Below are 19801 nucleotides of genomic sequence, written 5' to 3'. Positions count from 1 at the left end.
CACTTAAGAGGCCCACGAAGGCCTGTGCGTTAGCCTCGTTCCAGCTCCGGGATGCAGAAACACACGGAACAGTCTGATGTTTTCCTTCTTGCTCCTTGAGGATTCTGCGCTGCCAACGGCCAGCGTGGGGCTCGGAGGCATGAAAAGAGACGCTTCTCAACACCATTCGGTAAGCGCGCAGCTGCTGTGAGTTGGGCAAAAGGAAAGAGGGAGGGTGGGAGCTTGGGCTGGTGACCGTCCCAGGAAGATGACTGTCCTTTCCATCAAGAAAGGAGGGTCAGCAGGAGCTTGATCTTAAAATATTGGTCAAGGAGCTCTCCACTTTCTTGGCAAAAACAAGTATGGCTGTTTGCATTTCCCTCGTACGCAGTTCGGGAAAGGAAACAGAAGCAGCCTCGTGAGGCCAGAGCTGGTCTTGAAGAAACTAATTCTGCATGTTGGAAGGATCCTCGGGGAGCCCAGCTGTTGTTTCTCTGCCGTGTGTTTGTCGAGTGACCTAAAACGGTCGGTCCCAAAGGCGGCCCCTCTCGGGTGGTGAGCTCCAGGCCCCAGTGGCCGCCTGAGGGAGGAGCACGGACACAGGACAGGAGGCTGCCATGCCGGCTACGCTCTCCTCCCTCAAAGCTCATGCTCCAAGCTGCCCGGGTCACAGGAAGAAATCGTTTTGGGAGAGTTGCGTCCAAAGCCCCAGTGAAGCTAAGGCAGCAGTGCCCTTCCTGGAGGGTATGTTAGAATGTTCTGGAGAGTTTCTTAAAGAGGCAGATTCCTGGGCCCTACTCCCAGAGAATCCATTCCATAGGTCTGGAGTGGAACCCAGGAATCGGCATTCTGACCAGAAATGCCAGTGCAAGTAGTGCAGGACCCACACTGGGAGGAGCCCTGGCAATGGCCGGGTAGCCGACACCAGGTCTGAGTGAGGCTGACTCGATTGCCAGGGACTCAGCCAGGCAGGGGAGCAGGGGTGTCAACCATTCCCCCTCCGCTAGGGCAGGGGGGAGGTGACACTTTGTGGAGCCAACAGGCCAGTGGCTCCTTGGTGCTGGTTGGCCATGCTCCAAGGGCCTGGGGACTGCCCTCAGAAGACCCTGGTCTGGGAAGGCCACCAAGTCCTCCTGCGGGCTATTTGCGCCTGAAGTTTTGAGATGCCCTGTTAGAGCTCGCCTTTGTCCCACCTCTCCCAAGAAGTGACAGTGAGTGTGTCTTGGGCTTCTGTGGTATCCCGGCCCTCTCCTCAGCCACGCCATTGCTTGGAGAGCCAATCCCACCCATGCCACCTAGGCCAGGGAATCTGTGGGGCCTTGGGAAGCTCTCCAGACCCTGTGACCCTGTTAATGCCTAAGGAATGTGCTTGGAGTCCCTGGGCAAGCCTCCCTCCCCCTCTACGGACTCATTCAACAGCACCCCCCTGACCCTCTCTCACTGATGCCTCCCTGGGCCACGGGATTCAGGAGAGCTGGGGTTCCCTGACTACTCCTTGTCATCAAGATGCGTCCCTTTAAAAACAGAATAAAACAAAAATCCCCAAAAGTAAGCGTCTTGAAAACATACAGGTTTTAGCCATCAGAACCTGTTTGAAAGAAAGAAGCCCAGCTCTGTGCGCCTTCCAGAAGGAAGAGGAGGCCAAGGCCGGAGAAACACAGGCACCGTGTGCCTCTAAAGGAAACATGAGCATTGGCCCCAGGTGACTCCAGAGACCCCATGGGGGACAGTCTGATGGGGCCGAAGTCCCCAGTGTGTCTGGAGCACCTAGTTCAGGTTGTTCTAAGCCAACAGCATGGTGACATCAACGTGAGGGAAAGGTTACAGAGATGGATAAAACCAATCCTTTAAAGGTGGAATGTGAATCATTTTCTACATTTAATAAAAACATTTTCTCATTTGAGGCTCTGGAAGTCTTGAGTCACATTTTTTTTTGGTAACCCCTCCCCACCCCCCGCCCTGCCCACTCTAAAACGTCTGAAAACACATGGCTTAACAGTGGCTGCACAGAATATACACACCCTCCGAGTCTGACTTTCATTTAAATACAAATATACAAAATGTAAACTGAGACGATAGAGAAATTTACAAAACTTTTCTTTAAAAATAATAAAGACAAAATTCAGTTCTAGGTATGACGCTATCGAACTACGTGCAAGTTGTCGTATCCGGCTGGATTTCTATTGCAATGTTCCACGTCGGCTTGAGGGCCACCTCTGGAGACAGACCTGAGTGGAAATCTCTTTGAGAAACCTGGAGGCTCTGCGTCGAGGAGGTGGGCGGCCTCCTTCCCGGCTCCTGGAGAGCTCTCCCCGTCCACCAGTTCTGCTTCTAAGGACAAGGGTCTAGGCTGGTCCCACCGCGGACTTCAAGGCCAGAGCTCCAACTAGCTGCTTCCGGTGGAGTTTGAACTGACGTGGTTTGAATTTATGTGGTGGTTAAAACTGGTCTTGGGATTGGGTGAACTCCTGGAATTGTTTTGATGCTGGAGGAAAGAGCGGAGCAGCGGTGGGGGGGGGGGGGGGAGAGAGAGAGAGAGAGAGAGAGTCAGTCCTGGTGGATGCATAAGGGCCTCTGAATCTGAAAACAGGGTCACAGTCAGGGGCTGCTGCCTTGTGCCTTCTTCCACTGCAGACCCAAAGCCAGGGGCCACCCCTTGGGGCAGGGGGACAGCTATGGGATTAAGAGGACCCCAAGGCAGGGAGAGGGCGGCCCCTCCTAGAATATCTATGGGTTCATTACTCTAGACCCAGGGTCTGAAACCTGTCGCTTAGCTGCGTGACCTTGAGCAAGTTACTCAATCTCTTGGCTGCCTTGCATGCCCTGTGGGATACGAGATGCTTCTATACTGGGCAGGCGGAGTGTGACATGAGGCAGGGCACAGAGCGGCTCAGCGAGCACCGGACCCGAGAACCAGGAGCTGCGGGTTCTTACAGACCTCCTGCTGGCCCTGGGCGCTGACCTTTCAGGAGGGCCCACAGAGGATGGGGCGGGTCAGCACGGCGCCACCCAAGTGGCAGGAAGTGGCAGGGCCAGATCTGAACCCCGGGTCTGTGAGTCTCAGTAGCAAGTACATGGTAGGGACCCAGCCGTGTGGAAGGGGACAGTCCTTTCTTTGGGGAGCTTCAATTTTACTCGGTGGAAGCATTCACAAGTTACGTTTTTATAGTCTACAGACAGGAGTCTGTTTTGGAATGGGATGTGAAACTCACATGACACTTTCAGGTCAAACCCCAAACTTGCCCTCAGTCTGCCTTTTCTCTCCATGTGCCCGATCCCTGCCGCTATCCCCAGATCCTTCATATGGGCTTACCAGCCCTGTGACCTTGGGCAAGTTCCTTGACCCCCCTCAGCCTCAGTTTCCCTATCTGTGAAGTGGGGTAATAGGAGCCCATCCTGGTCTCGTGCTGCACTAAGACGCCCAAAGGGCAGGATCCCGGTCTGGCTTGCTGGTGCATCTCAGACCCTAAGGAAACAGCCTTGCACGCGGGGGGCACTTGCTCCATACTGGCTGATCAACTGGACAGCTGAATTAGGGCCCAGGCTTTCGTGGAGAGTAAGAGAAGCCCTCAGAAAGCACTCGGTGCAGAGGGAGGTCCACAGCAGAGTGCCGGCAACAGTCACCCCCATTCTGTATCAGAGCGGAGGTGGGGGAGCTGGGTGCCTGGGGACCCGAGCTGCACTGCCTCTCCTCCTTCATCCTCCTGGGGAGAGGGTCGGCTCCCTGGGGGTTGGGGTCGGGGCGAGATTGGGGGGGGATGTAAATAATGGAGACTCCCAGGCGGTTGGATGGACACACTGGGGCCAAGCCTTCTTCAAGGCCCGGGCCAGGAGGGGGGCGCTATTCTGGCCGCCTTGGGCAAGGGGGATGAGGTGAGGGCCTCAGTGGGCTCTCACAGGCCTGCAGGGACATTTCTTCGATCTGGCCTATGTGGAACCCTCAATCCAGGGACAGGCTCTGAGGAAGAATGCCTTTTCCCAAGGGGCAAAGTCTCCTGGGGCTGCCAGCTGGAGGCCACAGCGTCCGCCCTGGGGGGTCCTGTCCCAGAAGCCATGAGGTTCTGTAGGGACCTCCTCTCCCAGACACGTTCTGCCTGCTCGTTGTCACGTGCCGTCATCACCTACAGAACTTGAGTCTCTACAAGGGCCGGACAGGGCAGTCAGTTCTCCGTCGGGGAGATTCCGCCCCCAGAGGACATGGGGCCAGGTCTGGAGACATTTCTGATTATTCGGGTTGGGGGGATGCTACTGGCACCTGGTGGGCACAGGCCACAGAGGCAGCCCCCACAACTGAGACAGCATCCCGGTCATCCACAGTGCCGAAGGCCAGGCCCCTTGGTGAGCGGTGAGCTTTGGGCTGGCCCTGCCCCTTCCACCCCGCGGATCCCCTCACTGGTCGGGGCCCCACACGTAGGGAGACGGCCACGGGTCCGGTGTCAGGGAGGTACCCGGGCCCAGGGTGTCCAGGGCCTGATGGCAGGCCAGCCGGGCACGGAGGGGGCGGCTCTCACCTGACGCTTGAAGATTCTCTGGAGCAGCCCTTTCTTTGGCGGCTCTGGAGGGTGGCTTCTGTTCAGGTCCGCTGAGAGGGTACCGTTGGGTCCGAACACGTTCAACTCCTTAAAGCACTCGGTTTCTATCATCTGGGGAAGCAGGGGGAGGGTGCGTGAGGGGCTGCGTTGGTCACTGGGGCTGGACGGGAGTCCCAGCGACCGCCACCAGCCCTGAGCCTGCACCCAATAGGCCCTCCACTTGCCCCGTGTCCTTCAGGGGCCCGGGTCCAGGCTCAGACCGCTCCCTGCCTGCCACGGCCTGTGCCCTGTCGGTCTCCCCCAGCTGCCTCCACCGACGGGGGTGAGCTCACCGTCCAGCTGCCAAACCCACGCCTCATCTCCCTCTTTACCCCCCTCCAAGCCCAGGTCACCCACATGTTCTGCGCCCTTTCCCTTGTCGGGTCCCCCCCGCTCCCCTGCCCCATCACTTCCATCCCATGGAAGCACACGGGCTTCCCTCCGCTCCAGCCACAGTCCCTGTTCTCCTCTCTCCAGCCAGACCTCCCAAGACAGTCAGCTGGGCAGCCACGTCCATCCCGCCTCCTATTCCTCTTCCGAAGCCCACACCAACGGCGCCCTAGTCCAGGCCTTGTCCTTCCGGCCCAGTGGCCCCCTTCAGGGAGCTGACGGCCACCACCCTGCTCACCTCGCTCTGCCATGGGATGGGCACGGAGCCCGTGGAGAACTTGGAGTAGAAGTCATCGTCCGTGTGGTCCAGGTTGACGCCTTTCACGGTGGAGAACTGCTCAATGTCCAGCACGTCCTTGCAGTACACGGCGCGGGGCTGTGGGCAGAGCACTCGCTTAGTCACATGAGGCTGCGCCCCACACCTGGTGGCCCCAGCCTCAGGTTCTGATGGGTAGCGGGGGGGGGAAGGGGCGCCTTTCCGGGGACTGTGCTGCTCTCACAGATCTGCCAAGGGGCTCCTTCCTGCTGTCACCCGCATACCGGCTGCTGGTCACCCTCTCTCCAGACGGTGACGGAACACGGCCTCTCCGACTTCACATTCCTCCGCACCTCCGGGGATGCCCACTCCCCCAGCAGATTGTTTCCCCGGAGCCCACAGGCTCAGGATTTCCAGGCATCTCCATGGGAATGAGGGCAGCCACAACTGGGGCCTCTGGCCCATCCTCCACAGAGAGAAGGGATGCCGGGGGCTCAGGGCCACAGAGCCACGTGGCCCAGGGAGGACCTACCGCCCTTCTCACACCACTGGGCACCTGGGCTCTACAGCTGGACAGGCCTGGGCTGGGCTCCCAGCTGTGGTGCTTGGAAACTCTGGGAAAGTCACATACCCCCTTGTAGGCCTCAGTCTCCTCACCTGCAAAGTGGGGACAGTAGAGGCACCTATGCATGCGGCTGACGGCAGTGCCTGCCACGGAGCCGGGCCCCAGAACCTCGAGCTGCTGCTGTTTCAGCACACATACCCGCCATCCTCCCTCACCCCCTGGCCCTGTCCTCCTGGAGCTCAAGGATTCACGCAGTCAAGGTCGTGAGTGGGTGCACAGGCTCAGCCTGGGCTTGGGGTGGGGGGCTACTCACGTCTGGGACGAAGGGAGGGTCCAACATCCCGGCTTCTAAGCGCTTGAAATTCATGTTCCTGAAGAAAGGGTGTCTCTTGACCTCAGAAGCCCCCTCCTCCTGGCAGCCCAATCTCTGCCTTGCATCCTTGGTGAGCAGCTGTGACAAGAGAGCCCGGAGAGGATCATGCCTGGTGGGCCTTTCCTCCTGCTGAAGGCCACAAGGGGCTTGGGGCTTCGAGCACTGTGGCCATGTCTTTCACGAGTGTTCCCCCTCCAGCCTCTGCAGTGCCCACATCACCCCAGGCACCCAGGGTGGTCTCACACTGGCGCTGGGCTCGGGTGCCTGGGGCCTGCGGGATAGCAGGAGTCCCGTCCGCCCTCCCCAAGGTGGCATGCCCACCTCTGCAGGCCTCCCTGCTCGTTTACTCAACTCCTAAGTACTCTGCAGACGTGTTCCTGGTTGGCGCACACCACTGCGCCGAGAGGGAGGAGGGGCACCCATCAGGACAATACAGGGACGACACCACGCGGCAGGGGAACACAACCTGGCGGCCAGTTTGCGGGGGGGGGGGGCTGGCTGGAGGTTTCCCAGGGAAAGGGTGTTTGCAACAGGCTTCCCCGAGTGGGGAGGGCATCAGGGGGAGGGTCTGCGCTAGCAAGGGCAGGGCAGGCTTGGGGAACATCGGCCTTTGAGTCTGGGTGAAGGATGAGGACGTGGGGACGGCTCAGGGCAGAGGGGGCGGGCTGGGGAGGCTGCTGGAGGGTCCTGAAGGCCAGGTCAGGAGGGTTTTGATCTGGAGGTAGTGGGAAGCGACGGACGGTCAGGGTGGAAGAGTGTCCTCGTCAGAACCAAGAGGTGGGAAGGTTCCTAGGAGAGGAGGAAGCTGCAGGAGCAACCAGCCAGGCCTAAGATGTGAATGAGGCCGGGAGGCTGGCAGGAGTGAAGGGGGGTGCTGGGGGTGCTGGGAAGGGGGTAAGATGGGGCCGGCTGTGATGCCGGGGGGCCACCAGCTGACCAGCAGGCATCCCGTGGTCAGGTGACCCCACCTGTGCTTCTCTTCCCTGCCCCACTGAGCACGGCCTGGTGTGCTGCTGGGACCCCTGCTTGCTTTGAGACTGAAATCGAGGTGGACGGCCTGCACCCCAGAGGGTTCCAGCCCTCTCCTCCTCCAGGACCCCGGCACCCGCTGCGTGCTTTCTGTCCACACGCATTTGCTGCCAGCCGTGTGGGCTGGGCTGTGGTGGACAGCCAGTGCGGAGGTGGGCCTCCCGGGGCTCGTGGTCCAGAGGGGGAGGCTTGCAGGAACCATTCCCCGGCCCCCCATTCCCCTTCAAACAAAGGAGTCAAAGGTGGCACGAGGGCAAGCACTAGGTCACAGCCTAGAAAGGATGGAGCCCTGAGAGCCTCTGTCAGCTGTGGTCCAGCGACACACCATACCACCCCCCGGCTGGTTCTGCCCAGAGAGTGGTGGTTCCGGGCCTCAGCCTCTCTTTGCCAGGGTTTCTTCCTTTCCACAAAAGCTCCAGGAATCAGCTCTGCTGGGCCAGGCTCCTCCTTGTTCTGAGAAATCCCAAAGAGGCGAGTCTCCTTGGGTAGAGGCTGGACCTCCCAGCTGTAGACCTCAGAGCCCGCACGGGTGGGCCAGACAGAAGACACAAATAAGGACGATAAAGGCCGAGTGGGCTGGGTGGGATGTGCCAAGCTACCCATCAGTTCCTGCTAGAACCCAGGGCTAAAAATCCAGTTTTTATGTGAAATCTCTCCAATTTTAAATCTTGGCAATGAACCCACTATTCACCTATTTCTACAACACCATGCAGGCTGAACATCCACCAACACGCTGCCCGTTTGCAACTCTGGTATCAAGTGGACACCGGGAGAAGCAAGTGGGAGAGGTGGGGGGAGCTGGGCAAGTGGCACAGGCAGGGTGGGCTTCCTGGAGGAGGAGAAGGGATGGGCTGGAAGGCCGGTGAGGCTGAGATGGCTGAAGGGCCAGTGCTGGGACTCAGCAGGGATCTACAGGAGGTCTGGGCCTAGGGACTGGACCAAGGGCCAGGGCAGTGACATGCATGAATTTCTGGACATCAGGGACAACGGAAAGGATCTTGTGGCTGCCAAGATGGAATGGGGGAAGGAGCTGGCAGCCAGGGACCAGCTTCCTTGCGGTCTGTGGAGTAGCCTTCTCAGACAGGCAGGGCTGGAGCTGCCAGAGTCTAGAAACTGTTCCATGCACCCCAAGCCTTCATGGTTTCCTCAGAGTCAGGCCCTGTCCTGAGCTGGCGCCTCCTGGAGGGGACAGGGCCACCCTAGCTGCCAGACAGACTGTGGTGAGGGGTGCCGGAAGCCCCAAGGCTAGAATCCTAAGACCTGATGGGCATTTGTAATAAGAGGAAGCAAAGCCAGGGGCCCTTGTCTGTTCTTCCAGCGGAGAAAGATGAGGGGACACTGGTTTGACATTTGACACCCATGGGCCAAGGCCGGTCCAGAGCCTCAGGCTCTGCTCACCTCCGTTCCCTTGGTGGCCACCAGGGGGCAGCAGAGGGCCAGCAGTGCCCCTGGTCCTGAAGCCCCAAAGCTGGGCACCAAGAACGATGACAGCGGACAGGGAGGGGGCCCTCTCCAAGTCTCTGTCCTCTCTGCATGTCCCATGTCCTGCTGGGGCTGCTCTGCTTCTCTGAGTCCCCAACCCTGACCTGGGACATTTGGTGATGCTCTGACCATGGCTGATGACTTTCCTCTTCCCTCCTCCCAGTTTGGTCCCACTGGATAGACACCTTGCCTCCATAACCAAGTATTATTGGCAGCCCCCAACCCCAGTTTTCAAACACCCTTAGGACCCCGAAATTCCACCTACCTGACTTCTGCCTCACCCCTCCTGTCCCCCTCCCCGACTCCGGCTGCTGTGACTCCCTGGATTTCTGGGAGCCCTGTGCGTGCGGGCAGGTGCCCGGCTGCGGGCCAGCCCCTGGCCCTGTGGTTTGGGTGGGTGTCTGCACGCACACGCGCCATCCCTCCTTAGGTCTCCCACACACCTAAGTGACAGATCTAGGCTCTTCTCCTTTGGAAGTGGTCAAACGGTAGCTCTTGCCCCAAAGCCTTCTTCCCGCGGCTCTGACATCAGACCGAAGCCGGCAGGAGGAAGTGGTCAAGCAGCAGGTAGACGGCCCCAGGAGAGGGGCCTTCTCAGGGCAGGGAGCACGGCACATGGTTCCTGGGCCACTAACAGGGCAGCCTTGGCTCTTCTGGAAACAGAAGCTTTGCTGCATTAATCAGCTCCTCAGGCCTGCTCTTCTCTATACTCCAGCTTTGTGGTTTACGTCCATGGGTCAGAGAGCAGGCAGAGGGCAGCCTCCAGCCTCAGCCCTGCTCATCTGCTGTTCTGGCGGCAGCAGTGCCCCAGGGAGAGGAAGTCCATGGGCTCAGTACTCTGAGCTCAGGCCCTCCTGTCCCCACATGGCTGGCACTGGGGGGCAGTGGCCTACAGTGGGGGTACAGCACACTGGGCCTGGCATCAGAGGAAGGAGGACCCCAAGCTGACACAGGCAGAACTTGGGAGCCTGAGAGCCAGGCGAGAATGGAATTGGGCCACACCCCGCCCCCAAAGCCTCTGGCCAGGGTTGGGCCCACCCGGGCTGAGGGGAAGGGTAGCAGGCCAGGGGTGCGCTCACTGCCAGCTTCGCTTCTGACGGCTCCTATCACTGCTTCCTCTAACCAGCACCCCGGGCCCTGCTATCTGGCCCTGACTGCCCAGCCTGTCTGAACATCACTCCCCACCTGCCCTCTCTCCCTGTGGACGGTCAAATCCCACTACCCATAGATTCCTGTCATGTGGGACCTAAGCCAGTGTGACTAGCATTCCAGGTAGTGGAAGGAAAACTCTGTTGTAAGATGTTCAAAGGCTGAAAACACCACCACCTCACCACCTGTGCTGCACCTGCTGGCCTTAGCCAGCGCCCAGGGATCCAGAGTTTGAGGCTGCGGGGGGCCAAGGTCAAGGGTACGGGATACCCCAAGATACCTTTCTGTCTTGGGGGAACTGGCTGCGATCACCTCCTTTCCCCTCCACGATGATTTCCCCCAACAAAGCTGGATGGAGGGTGTCTTATGCAGTTCCCCTCAGTCCCCTTCCCTTGTCATGGAGTCTCTCTGTGACAACCTCGGTCCACAACGACACTACTCGCTCCTCTGGCCTGGGGGCTTCCCGACTCGTGCCCTAGTGTGTCCTGACCCTACCTGCTTCAGCCCTGTTCACTGCTCTCGGCTGGGCAGGAGGGGAGAGGCTACTAGACACCTGGCCCGGGGGGAGCGGCTGGCTCACCAGGAGCTCACCATTTTGCAGATGGACTTGGCCTCCTCCGAGAACTTTTGCGAGTACACCTCCTCTGTCTCCAGGACCCGGCGGTCCACTTCCTCCCGCTTCACCTTCTCTTTGCGGCCCCGGAATGGTGACTGGCCCTCGATCATCTCGTAGATGAGGCAGCCCAGACCCCAGTAGTCGGGGCTCAGGCCGTATCTCTGGTTGTTCAGGACCTCCGGAGCTGCGGGCAGAGGAGTGGATCCAGGAGGGGTAAGAGACAGCGGGTGGCAGGACAGAGTTGGGGCACAAGAGGCCAGGGCTGCCAGTCATACCGACGGAGCCTCAGGCCGTCCTGCACCCAGCAGTGATGGTGCTGCTCACAGAAGGCCTGAAGCTTCATGGCAGGGACACGCTTGCCCCTGCTGACTCCTACTCGCCAACGGCCATAAACACCACCTCCTCCAGGGAGCCTGCCCTGACTGCTCTCCTCAGTGCTCCTGAAAGGCTCGGACTATGGCTTTAGAAGCCTGACCCCAGCAGACGGAAATGTCCCTCCCACTAGAATCCGAGCTGCCTTATTCACTGCTGTGTCCCAGCAAGGGGGGGTGACACCTGACATGGAGTAGGTGCCACGGCCATATTTATTTCTAGAAACGAAGGTGCGTCCACCCAAAGTAAAGATGATTTTAAGTTTACCTAGAATTAAAACCACCTCTCGCTATGGCTTCCCTACTACTTCGATGAAAATATTCTAGATTAACCATCCAAGTGTGAAAAAGATGAGCTTAGTATCATCAGACCCTCACAGACATTGAGAGGCAAAAGCCCGTGAGCCCGTGAGCCTACACCAGATGCCCTGCGGGTGGCCGCAGGCAGTGCCCCATGCGAAGGGAGACAGATGTAGGTGTCCACAAACACCGACTGCCGCGTCACCTGTCCAACCATCCACCCGTCCATCAGCAGCGGCATGGGGGTGCTCACAGCTGCGCATATGGAGGTACACCCCCCACAGGCTCCCAGATGACACACAATCTGAAAGGCATCTTCCGGCAGCAGAGACAACATACAGAATCGGCTGCAGGTGCCGTTGGCACGAGCCTGGCAGGGGATGACATCCCCGGCTCCCAGAGCTTTCTGGAGCCCCACTTTCTGGGGTGAGTGGGCGTATGTGTGTGAGACACCATGCGCAGGAGGCAGCCCAGGGATGTCCTTCACTGGGAGGGGGATTCCAGGGGAGCAGAGGGAGCTCCGGGTCTCTTCCTGTAGCCCTCAGGATGATGGTCCGGGAGTAAGCGTGCGAGGTGAGGGGCTGGGGGCGGGTCAGGCCTAAGGCTGATCTCTAGTTAGCATCTTACTTAGTGACGTGGCAGGTGGTGCACTCCTTTCTGGGTATTTCTGAGTGACTCCCTTCCTCTCAGAGCCTCTCTGAGAGGCTGCCTGCCAGCTCACCAGCCCCCCACCTTGAGATCAGCCTCCCCTGAGCGGCGCAGTATGCCAGCACTGACCTCTGACGTGGAGAGTGGCTTGGCTTTGCTGTGCAGGCGGGGCTGGGATGAGGGGTTCAGAGAGCTCAGTTCAGGGAGGCTGAACCCTGGGCCCAACACGCCCCCACCCTGGCTAGGACCTCCCACTGCCCACTGTGCCTCTACTGCTGCTCAGAGTTGCACAAAGAGGCTGGCGGCCCAAGAGGTGGGCTTGGGGAGGGGCCACACCCTTACTCACCCATGTAGCCGACGGTGCCCACGCGGCCACGGATCAGGTCTCCCTCAGGGATCTTCACAGCCAGACCCAGGTCCGAAATCCGGATGTGGCCTGAGTGAGGAGAGTAGCGTCAGCAGGTCCCGGGGCTGGCTGTGTGGACCGCTCTGGGCAGGGCCACACACCCCCTGGGCAAGGCTCACGGATTCTCGAGTTTTTGTCGGTCTGCAAGGAGGGGCATCACCATCAGCCCCTCGGGGTGACCGCAGGCCCCTGGGAGAATCCAGGCATCAGAGCACGTGGGTCAGTCATTACTTTTCAGGAAGAAAACATAAACTAGGAAAGGATGGCTGGACTTGGCTGGACAATGGCCAACTACCTCATAAAATGCCCTTGTGGGCTTTTGGGAAAGCTGAGATCACCAAGTTTAACACGCCGTGGCCTGATTCTGGGATTGCTTCATGGGGAAAATAGGAGATTTTCCTGAAATTTTATGATTTGCCTAAGAGGTAAAATTAGAAAGCAACTTGGGAAGCAACTCCCTGTCCTGTCTTGTTATCTTTGGAGAAACAGAGTAAAGTCGTCCAGGCCTTGGGAAGACTGAGAGATGGTACTGAGTCGGGGACTGACCCCCAAAGGCTGAGACGACACAGTGCTGAGACAGAGCTCTGTCTCACTGTTGTCTTGTTCGGCAACCCACCCAGGCCAGGTCATGGCCACATCCGCCCCCTCTTCCTTGTCTATGCCTGCCAGGGCCCCATAGCCTGGACCCCAGCAAGGCTGAACATCAAGGACCCTCCCCACCAGGCCAGAGCTGTGTGGATTCCCTGGCTCAGCAGCCCCCAATAGAAGGTGGCGGGGGGAGAAGAGAACACACAGGTTCCAGCCATTGGGCTGCAGACCAGGTTCTGAGACCAGCAGGGAACAAGAACCCCAGTGTGCACTGGGTTCATCCGAGGCAGGCCCGGGGCCCTCTGCCCACTCCTCCACATGGTAGCACCACACTCAAACCTCCCTCTAAGGTCACCAATGACCTGCCTCCCTTCTTCCCTCCCCTATGCCTGGGGCTGCCTGGTATCTGGGGCATGCTATGGGGGGAGGCTCTGGTTTCTGGTCTCAGGTCCCTACTGATACTGCTGGGTGACCTTGGCAGGTTGGCTCCTCTAAGCTTTAATCCTGTCATCTGTCAAAGGGGCCCAGGGATGCTGGCCCTGCCCCCTCTGCAGATAGGGGAAGATATAGTCAGGTAACAGGTGTGAACACCGTTTCCCTGCTGTGCAAGGTTGAACAGCTGTGAGGGGTTACTGTAGCTGCTCTGGTTACCAGTGGGTGTGTACGTGTGTGCGCACACACATGCACACACAAGCAAAAAGCAATGGTCATGCACGAATAATACTGAACATGTCTAGAGCGGGTTGTAGCTGGTGAAAGTTTCCCTTCAAGTCATCCTGGAGCCTCACCACCGTCCCCGCCCTCTGGAGTGGGCAGAGCAGGGCCCACTGTTTCCAGGTCACAGGCGAGGAAGACAGGGTGCAGGGAAGTCATGTGAGAGTTAAGTACTTGCCCAGGATCTCTGAAATTCCAGACCCCTCGATCAGTACCCTCTTTCTCCCTGTCTCTCTCTTCCTCTCTTTTGGCCAAGCCACGCTACTTCTTCATCAAGGAGGAGCTTTTTCCACGCCCACTGCCTTCCTTACGCACTCGGGAGTGGGGGAAAGGGGTGGGTACTCCCTACTCCCCCTACTTGCCCACTGCCCTCCCACAGTCCCAGGGCTGTGCCTCTGAGAGGCTCTGCTGGAAGGCCCGCTGTTCCCTTTGGGCTGTGACGCTTATCTTGACTACACAGCAGGAAAGGGGTCTCCCAAGTTGCTCCCCAACTTACCGTAATCATCGAGCAGGATATTTTCAGGTTTCAAATCTCTGAAAGAGAAGACGGCAAGCACGTGAGTGTGGGCATTCTGAGCATCAGGGCATGGCCACCTGGGTTGACCTCTTTGCGTGTCTCCTTCCTACCTCTTGGTTCATGCTGTCTGGTCTCTCTCTGGATCCAGACAATCCTGGACTAATGTCCCTCCTCCCGCTATCTAGGACAAATACCGCTGTTTCCAGGCATCTTCTCGACCCTGGCGATGACTGGGAAGGGGTCAGGCAAAGGCTGATGGCCCCAGGGTGGAGTGTGGCTCTGGCTGGCATGGTGAGAGACCCCTCCAGGGCTGGGATCACCTGGAGGTCTCAGGATGCCCTGGGATGAAGGCAGAGCGAGGCCCGGGAATTAGCGAAGAGAAGTTACTGAGAACACAGTACCAGCTGCAGATCTGGGGCAGAGAATTGTCCAGGAGGGACCCCCTTTGGGAAGGAGACACCTGGAGCCTGGTACATCTCCCAGTCCAGCAGTGACACAAGCCTGGGAGAAAGCGCAGCGGCAAGGTACAGCTGTAGGCGTGCCCCTATCCTTCTGTCCCTGCTGTCTCTTCTCTTTGATGACATCATCACTGTTCATAAGATTGTGTGCCCCTCCTCCATGGAGGTTGGGAGGCAGCAGAAGTTTCTGGTTTTACTAGCAGCAGGTCCTCTCTGTGGGTAAAAGAACAGCCAGTGGGATAGCGTGTGCAACTCAGTTAAGCCATTAGCATCTGGATTGAGGATGCAATTCTCAACCAACGGGCTTTGCTTATTTAACTGATGGCAGCTGTCCTCGTGGAGAATGGTTACTGTGTTCAAATCCAGTGGGGCAGCCTCACTAGGTGATAATGGGTTTGTACATAGTTATTCATTACAAAATACTTTGCTACTGTTATTTAATTGGCATTCTGTTGATGTGCTAACAATTCCAAATAAGGGCAAGAGCCACCACCTGAGCAAGCCAGCAGCTGCAGGGTTGGAAAGATAGCTAGCCGGCTAGCAGGCACGGGCCAGAACCCAAACCTGCAGAGAGCCCGTGGCAGGCAGTGGAGGCCAGGGAGGCGCTGTGGTTCTCTTCTTCCAGAGAATAAGGACTAGAACTTGGAGGCCCGCCTTTCTTTTTAAGTGAAAAGCAATCAAGTGGGGAGTTCTTTTTTCAACCCATAGGGAATTTTTTTCTCTTCTCACTTGAATGAAAACAGAACAAGAGCCTAAATGGAGAGATGGTGGGGGTGGTGTGGGCGAGGGGAGAGCCAGTCATCAAGGCCATTCCTTCTTGTTTTCAAAACTATCTTGGCCAAGAGCTCTGTAGCAAAGGTTTTCACGTTGGGGTGTGCATGCCTGCTGGGTCTGCGGGAACCATCCAGAGGGCTCCCGTGTGCTGCCATTTTCAAGAATACCGAAAGAAGAAAAATTCAAGAATTTTCTGCCTTTCTAGATCCTCAAGACAAGAAAGCCCTGTCCCGGCATTCTCTGGGATCTCCGCTCCCACTTGCCCTTTCTCCGTGGAACCGACTCCAAGTGACAGAAGAAAAGCAGGGTCCTTCCCGCTCTGTGACCTTGGCGCCCTGCTCCATGGTGTGAAATCCCCCAGGATCCCAATTAGAAAAGGGTTCTACTAATAATCATTACAACGGCAACTCAGTGGACGTTATTTTAACACTTACAGCCTGTGGTCAAAGGAAATTTAAAAAAACAAAATCTTATCTATCCCCATATCGCAGGGCTGCACGCTGATCAATGACAGACTTTTGGGGGGAAATGACATTATAATAACATTCTGTGAGGATGGAAAAAAGGATGATAGAGAATCCCTTGCCTTTGAAGAATTTTCACGCATTTTTAAAAGCATAATGGTGGAAATCACTTTGCCACAGCGCTCAGATTCCACTGAATACCTTTAAAAGTGTGATGGAACTGTTCAGTTTCAAAATACTAGCCCCTATTTTAACAGACGATAAACTATTTCAGATGTTTCCGTAATGTATAAGGGCACACAGATTTTCAAATTTCCTGGAGAGGGGCAGTGAGAAAAGGCTGAAGACCACCACTCGTGGAATCCATCCAGAGGAACGGAGTGGGACCGGCGTCCGTTCTGCTGCCTGCGTGTGTGCTGACCCCACCAAGGTCTTTCTGGAGCAGGCTCACTGCGCTTCCCGCACGCTGGGCTGGAAGGGACGCGGGGTTTGGCCCGACTCACCAATTCTGACAGAACATCGCCTCCTACACTTGGCCCCCAAGCAGTCCAGGGTGAGAGTCTCTATGGCAATGGCCAGGCCCTGAGTCCCAGGGCGGGGTGCCCGCCTGACGGAGGATGGGGTGGGTCTCTGGTGGCAGGACCGGATGGGGAGCCGGCTCACCTGTACACCGTGTTCTCCCGGTGGAGGTCTTCCAAGCCACAGAGGATCTCTGCCGCGTAAAACAAGGCTCGCTCCTCCTCGAAGCCAGGGTTACCCATGTTGTAGATGTGGAACTTGAGGTCACCCCCATTCATGATGGTCAGAACCAAGCACAGCGCGTCCTTGGTCTCATAGGCATAGGCCAGGTTGACCTGGGAGCACAAGACAGCACAAAGGTGAGGTCCCAGCGACTGCCACCCACTTTCGCTCGTCCTCCTCAGGGTCTGTGAAGCCAGGGCGGGGGGGTGGGGGAGAAGGGTGGGAGCGGGGTCCTCAGCAGCTCCATGCCACTGCCCGGCACCCCGCCAGCCTCATGGTGCCCCTGCCCACTGCCCCTCTTGCCTGAAGCAGGACACACGTCCGGATACTGTGGTTCCAGGTGAGGAGACAAAGTGGGGAGCGCAGGCTGGTACTCTGCCCTTTTAGAAAGCCTGACGGGATGGGGTCTGTGTGTTTACACAGACAAAAAAGCCTGCATGTGCTTCATTCAGGGAAGACTGGGGGGCCTTGTTGGCCAGCCAAGAAAAGCAGGGCCCAGATGCCTTTTGGGCTGGGGTCTCATTACCACAGGGACACTGGGAGTGGGCTCGAGAGGTGGCCGGAGGGACTCTGTGAAGGGGAACACAGTTCGGCAAAGTCTGCCTCTGCCCGCATGCAGGACACATCTGGTCAAAGGGACCATTAACAGGAAGGACTTAGTTCCCTGCTGGTGGAGACCAGCTCAAGGATGCAGGGGGGACCATGGGGTTGTGGGAGATGCAGCAGGGCTGGGTCTGAGGCAAAGTCCGCTGGTGGTACTTGTCCTTCTCCACACAGGGAGCCAGTCCAAATGAAATCTGGCCACTGTGGACCAGGCTGGGCACAAGCAGGGCCATAAAACTTGGAGGCAAGGCCAGGAACAATGGCAGTTATTTCTGAGGAAAGGACAGAACGCGAGCTGAGCAGGAGGGCTCTGGGGACGGTGCTCAGTGCCAGCTGCCAGGCCGGCCCTCCCTCCCACACCTGCCCACAGAGACCTAGGAGGGGCTCCTGGAGGGCGCTGGGTGAACTCCCTCCTGGGGGCAGTGGACGGGGCCCAGTCGAGGGTGGTCCAGGCCCTCGAAGATGTGCCACCCCGTTTATCAGGCAGACCACTCTCTTCCCCTCTGAGTAGCACCCACTGTCACCGACCCTGGTGAGAGCCGGCGCTGCCCCTTCCTGCAAGGATGAGGGCTCCACGGGCAGCATCGAGGGAGTGACCTGTGGTCCCCACTGAAAGGGGCTGGCAGCACAGAGGGAGGCTGGGGGCTGGGGGCAACCTGAGAGGAGACCGGGAGATGCATACTCCCATCGGCTTTGAGTGTCGCCTTAGAAAACCACACCCTCTGGGGAATGACAAAAGCATTAGGCTGCCAGCACCTCCTGCTCTCACACAGCTGGTGGGTGTTCGACCGGCACAACACTGACGGAGAGCCGTTCGGGAACTGCTACCAAATGGGAAATGCACACGGCCTCTGATGCCACAGTTCCTCCACCAGGAACCCAGCCTACAGACACGCTCCTGGATATGTGCCAAAGGGATGTTCAAGGCCGGACACGGCAGCCTCACTGGCTGTGTGACCTGCGCGCAGGGACCCACGGGGACTGGTTGCGCAGACGCCGGGTTATCTCCGTGCTGCACGGCAGGGAGGGGGGTGCACAGCATCAAAAACAGAGCTACGGCTGCAGGTTTGGCCACAGGAAAGGACCTCAATTCAAGGGGAGAGCACTGCAGCTTAGGGTGTCTGGTAGGACTCCACTGGCTAAAAACATCAGAAAGCCTCTTCGTGAATCCCCCATGCTCGGATGGTTACCCGAAGAGGGAGGCTTTTGTTTGTATCTCAGACCTCTCTGTGCTGTGGGAGTTTCACCCTGTACATGTTTTTTTATAGTGACATGTGGCAGAGGGATTGAGAGCTGACCAAACACCCACATGCTCTTCCACATTTCCCTGCAGCTGGCTGGGCCCTGGCAGTGACTAGTTCTGGCCCACGGGCTGTGGGCGGTGTGAGGAATGTCCCAGCGGCTGAGGCAGCGAGGGTCCCTGGACAAACCCACCAGCACACGCTTGTAAGACTCTAGGTGGGACAGCGGTAAGGTAGAGAAGGGCGGCTAGATGTGGCTGGTCTCTGTGTGCGTGACAATGGTCTTTCTTGTGTCCAGCTACTTGGGGCTGGGGGGTGGTGTGTTACCGCAGCAGAGCCCGGCCAAGACATGGTAACAAAATGAACACAAACAAGATGGCACCCCTCCAGGATATCGACACTCAGGTCTCCCCCATGGTGAAACCAGCCTACGGGGGTCTGTGGGAACACAGCTCCTTGGCTGGGCCCAGGGCAGGCTGCTTTTTCCACTGAGGAGTTTACAAGGTGGTTCTGGAGAACAGAGGCCTTGGTCCCACACACAGAGGGGAGCCAGGCCAGTTTTGAGTGATTGGAGCAAGTCAGCCACGGTTGGCCGTGGGGAGCCTTGTGATGGAGGGAAGGCCTGGTCGCCTTTCCGCTGCTTCATCCTCTCACTGCGGTCCACTTCCCTGCGGGCTGGGGACCTGCCACTCTGGAGGACCCCCCCTTCCCAAGGGGTGGGAGCCCTGGTCACTAGAAGGGTGGCCTGGCGCTGGGCCCTGGACACTCACCACGAAGCGGCTGTTGACCTTCTCTAGGATCTGCTTCTCATTGAGCGCCATGGACTCCCCTTTCCTTTTCTTGATCCTCTTCTTCTCCAAGCGCTTGCAGGCATACATTTTCCCCGTGGCCCGAACCTGGCAGGCACAGACCTGAGATGCGAGACAGAAGCCAAAGGTATGGGACAGGTGAAGGCCGACCCCAGGCTCCTCCATGGCCAGGATGCTGGGTCGGTAGGGCTGGGAACTGATGTGCCAGAAGCCTGGCCGGAGTGTGCTCCCAGTCACAGGACCTACGGATGCCGGGCCTTGGGCCCACTGCTGCACCAGGCCCTGCCCTCAAGCACTGGCTTCAGTGTCCCTTGGTTCCCTCCCTCTAGCCTTCGGGAAATCCGAGCTTTTCAAGGTGCACAAGCAAACATTTCATGCCGCTGTTTACATAACCGGCCAAAGCCTAAAGTGCTGTCCCTCTCTCAGAGGTAACTAGAGTTTCTCTGTCCCAAGCTTCCACCCAGATGCGGCCATTGCTAGCTGGGGACTACACAGCACCAGCTGCTGGGAAGACAGGCTTATTTGGGTGTGAGACCCCTAACAACCCTGACTCTCTAATTCAGCGAAATAGGAGCCAAACCATTTGGGTTCTTGTCTTCTTGGTTCCACCCCTTTTTTGGTTGTTTGACCTTGGCTGGGTCATCAACCATTCTGACCCTCAGTTTTCCTCATCTCTAAAATGGGCATATCAAGGCTTGCCTCACAGACTGGGACGATCAGATGAAGTGCAACAGCACATATTAATGGCAGCATGGGG

At 58.0% G+C, this 19801-nt stretch overlaps 1 protein-coding gene across 1 annotated transcript in view; it reads right to left on the bottom strand.

Annotated features, from left to right (window-relative positions):
- Positions 1-1905: 1905 nt before the first annotated feature.
- LOC111144787 (G protein-coupled receptor kinase 5) overlaps positions 1906-19801 on the bottom strand; it is a 207394-nt gene continuing 189498 nt past the window's right edge. Inside the window, exons 8-16 of the mRNA XM_022499248.1 lie at positions 19006-19146; positions 16314-16504; positions 13934-13971; positions 12076-12165; positions 10386-10594; positions 6075-6212; positions 5179-5316; positions 4491-4622; positions 1906-2464 (exon numbers count right to left, since the gene is read on the bottom strand). Of these exons, the coding sequence (XP_022354956.1) occupies positions 2366-2464; positions 4491-4622; positions 5179-5316; positions 6075-6212; positions 10386-10594; positions 12076-12165; positions 13934-13971; positions 16314-16504; positions 19006-19146 (1176 nt within the window). The 3' untranslated portion in view covers positions 1906-2365. The remainder of the gene's footprint in view (positions 2465-4490; positions 4623-5178; positions 5317-6074; positions 6213-10385; positions 10595-12075; positions 12166-13933; positions 13972-16313; positions 16505-19005; positions 19147-19801) is intronic.

This window comes from Enhydra lutris, unplaced genomic scaffold (assembly GCF_002288905.1).
Source record: "Enhydra lutris kenyoni isolate GAN:26980312 unplaced genomic scaffold, ASM228890v2 scaffoldscaffold12, whole genome shotgun sequence".
NCBI classification, from domain to species: Eukaryota; Metazoa; Chordata; class Mammalia; order Carnivora; family Mustelidae; genus Enhydra; species Enhydra lutris.
The sequence above is the reverse complement of the archived record's forward strand: the minus strand, read 5'-3'. Positions and strand labels throughout refer to the sequence as shown.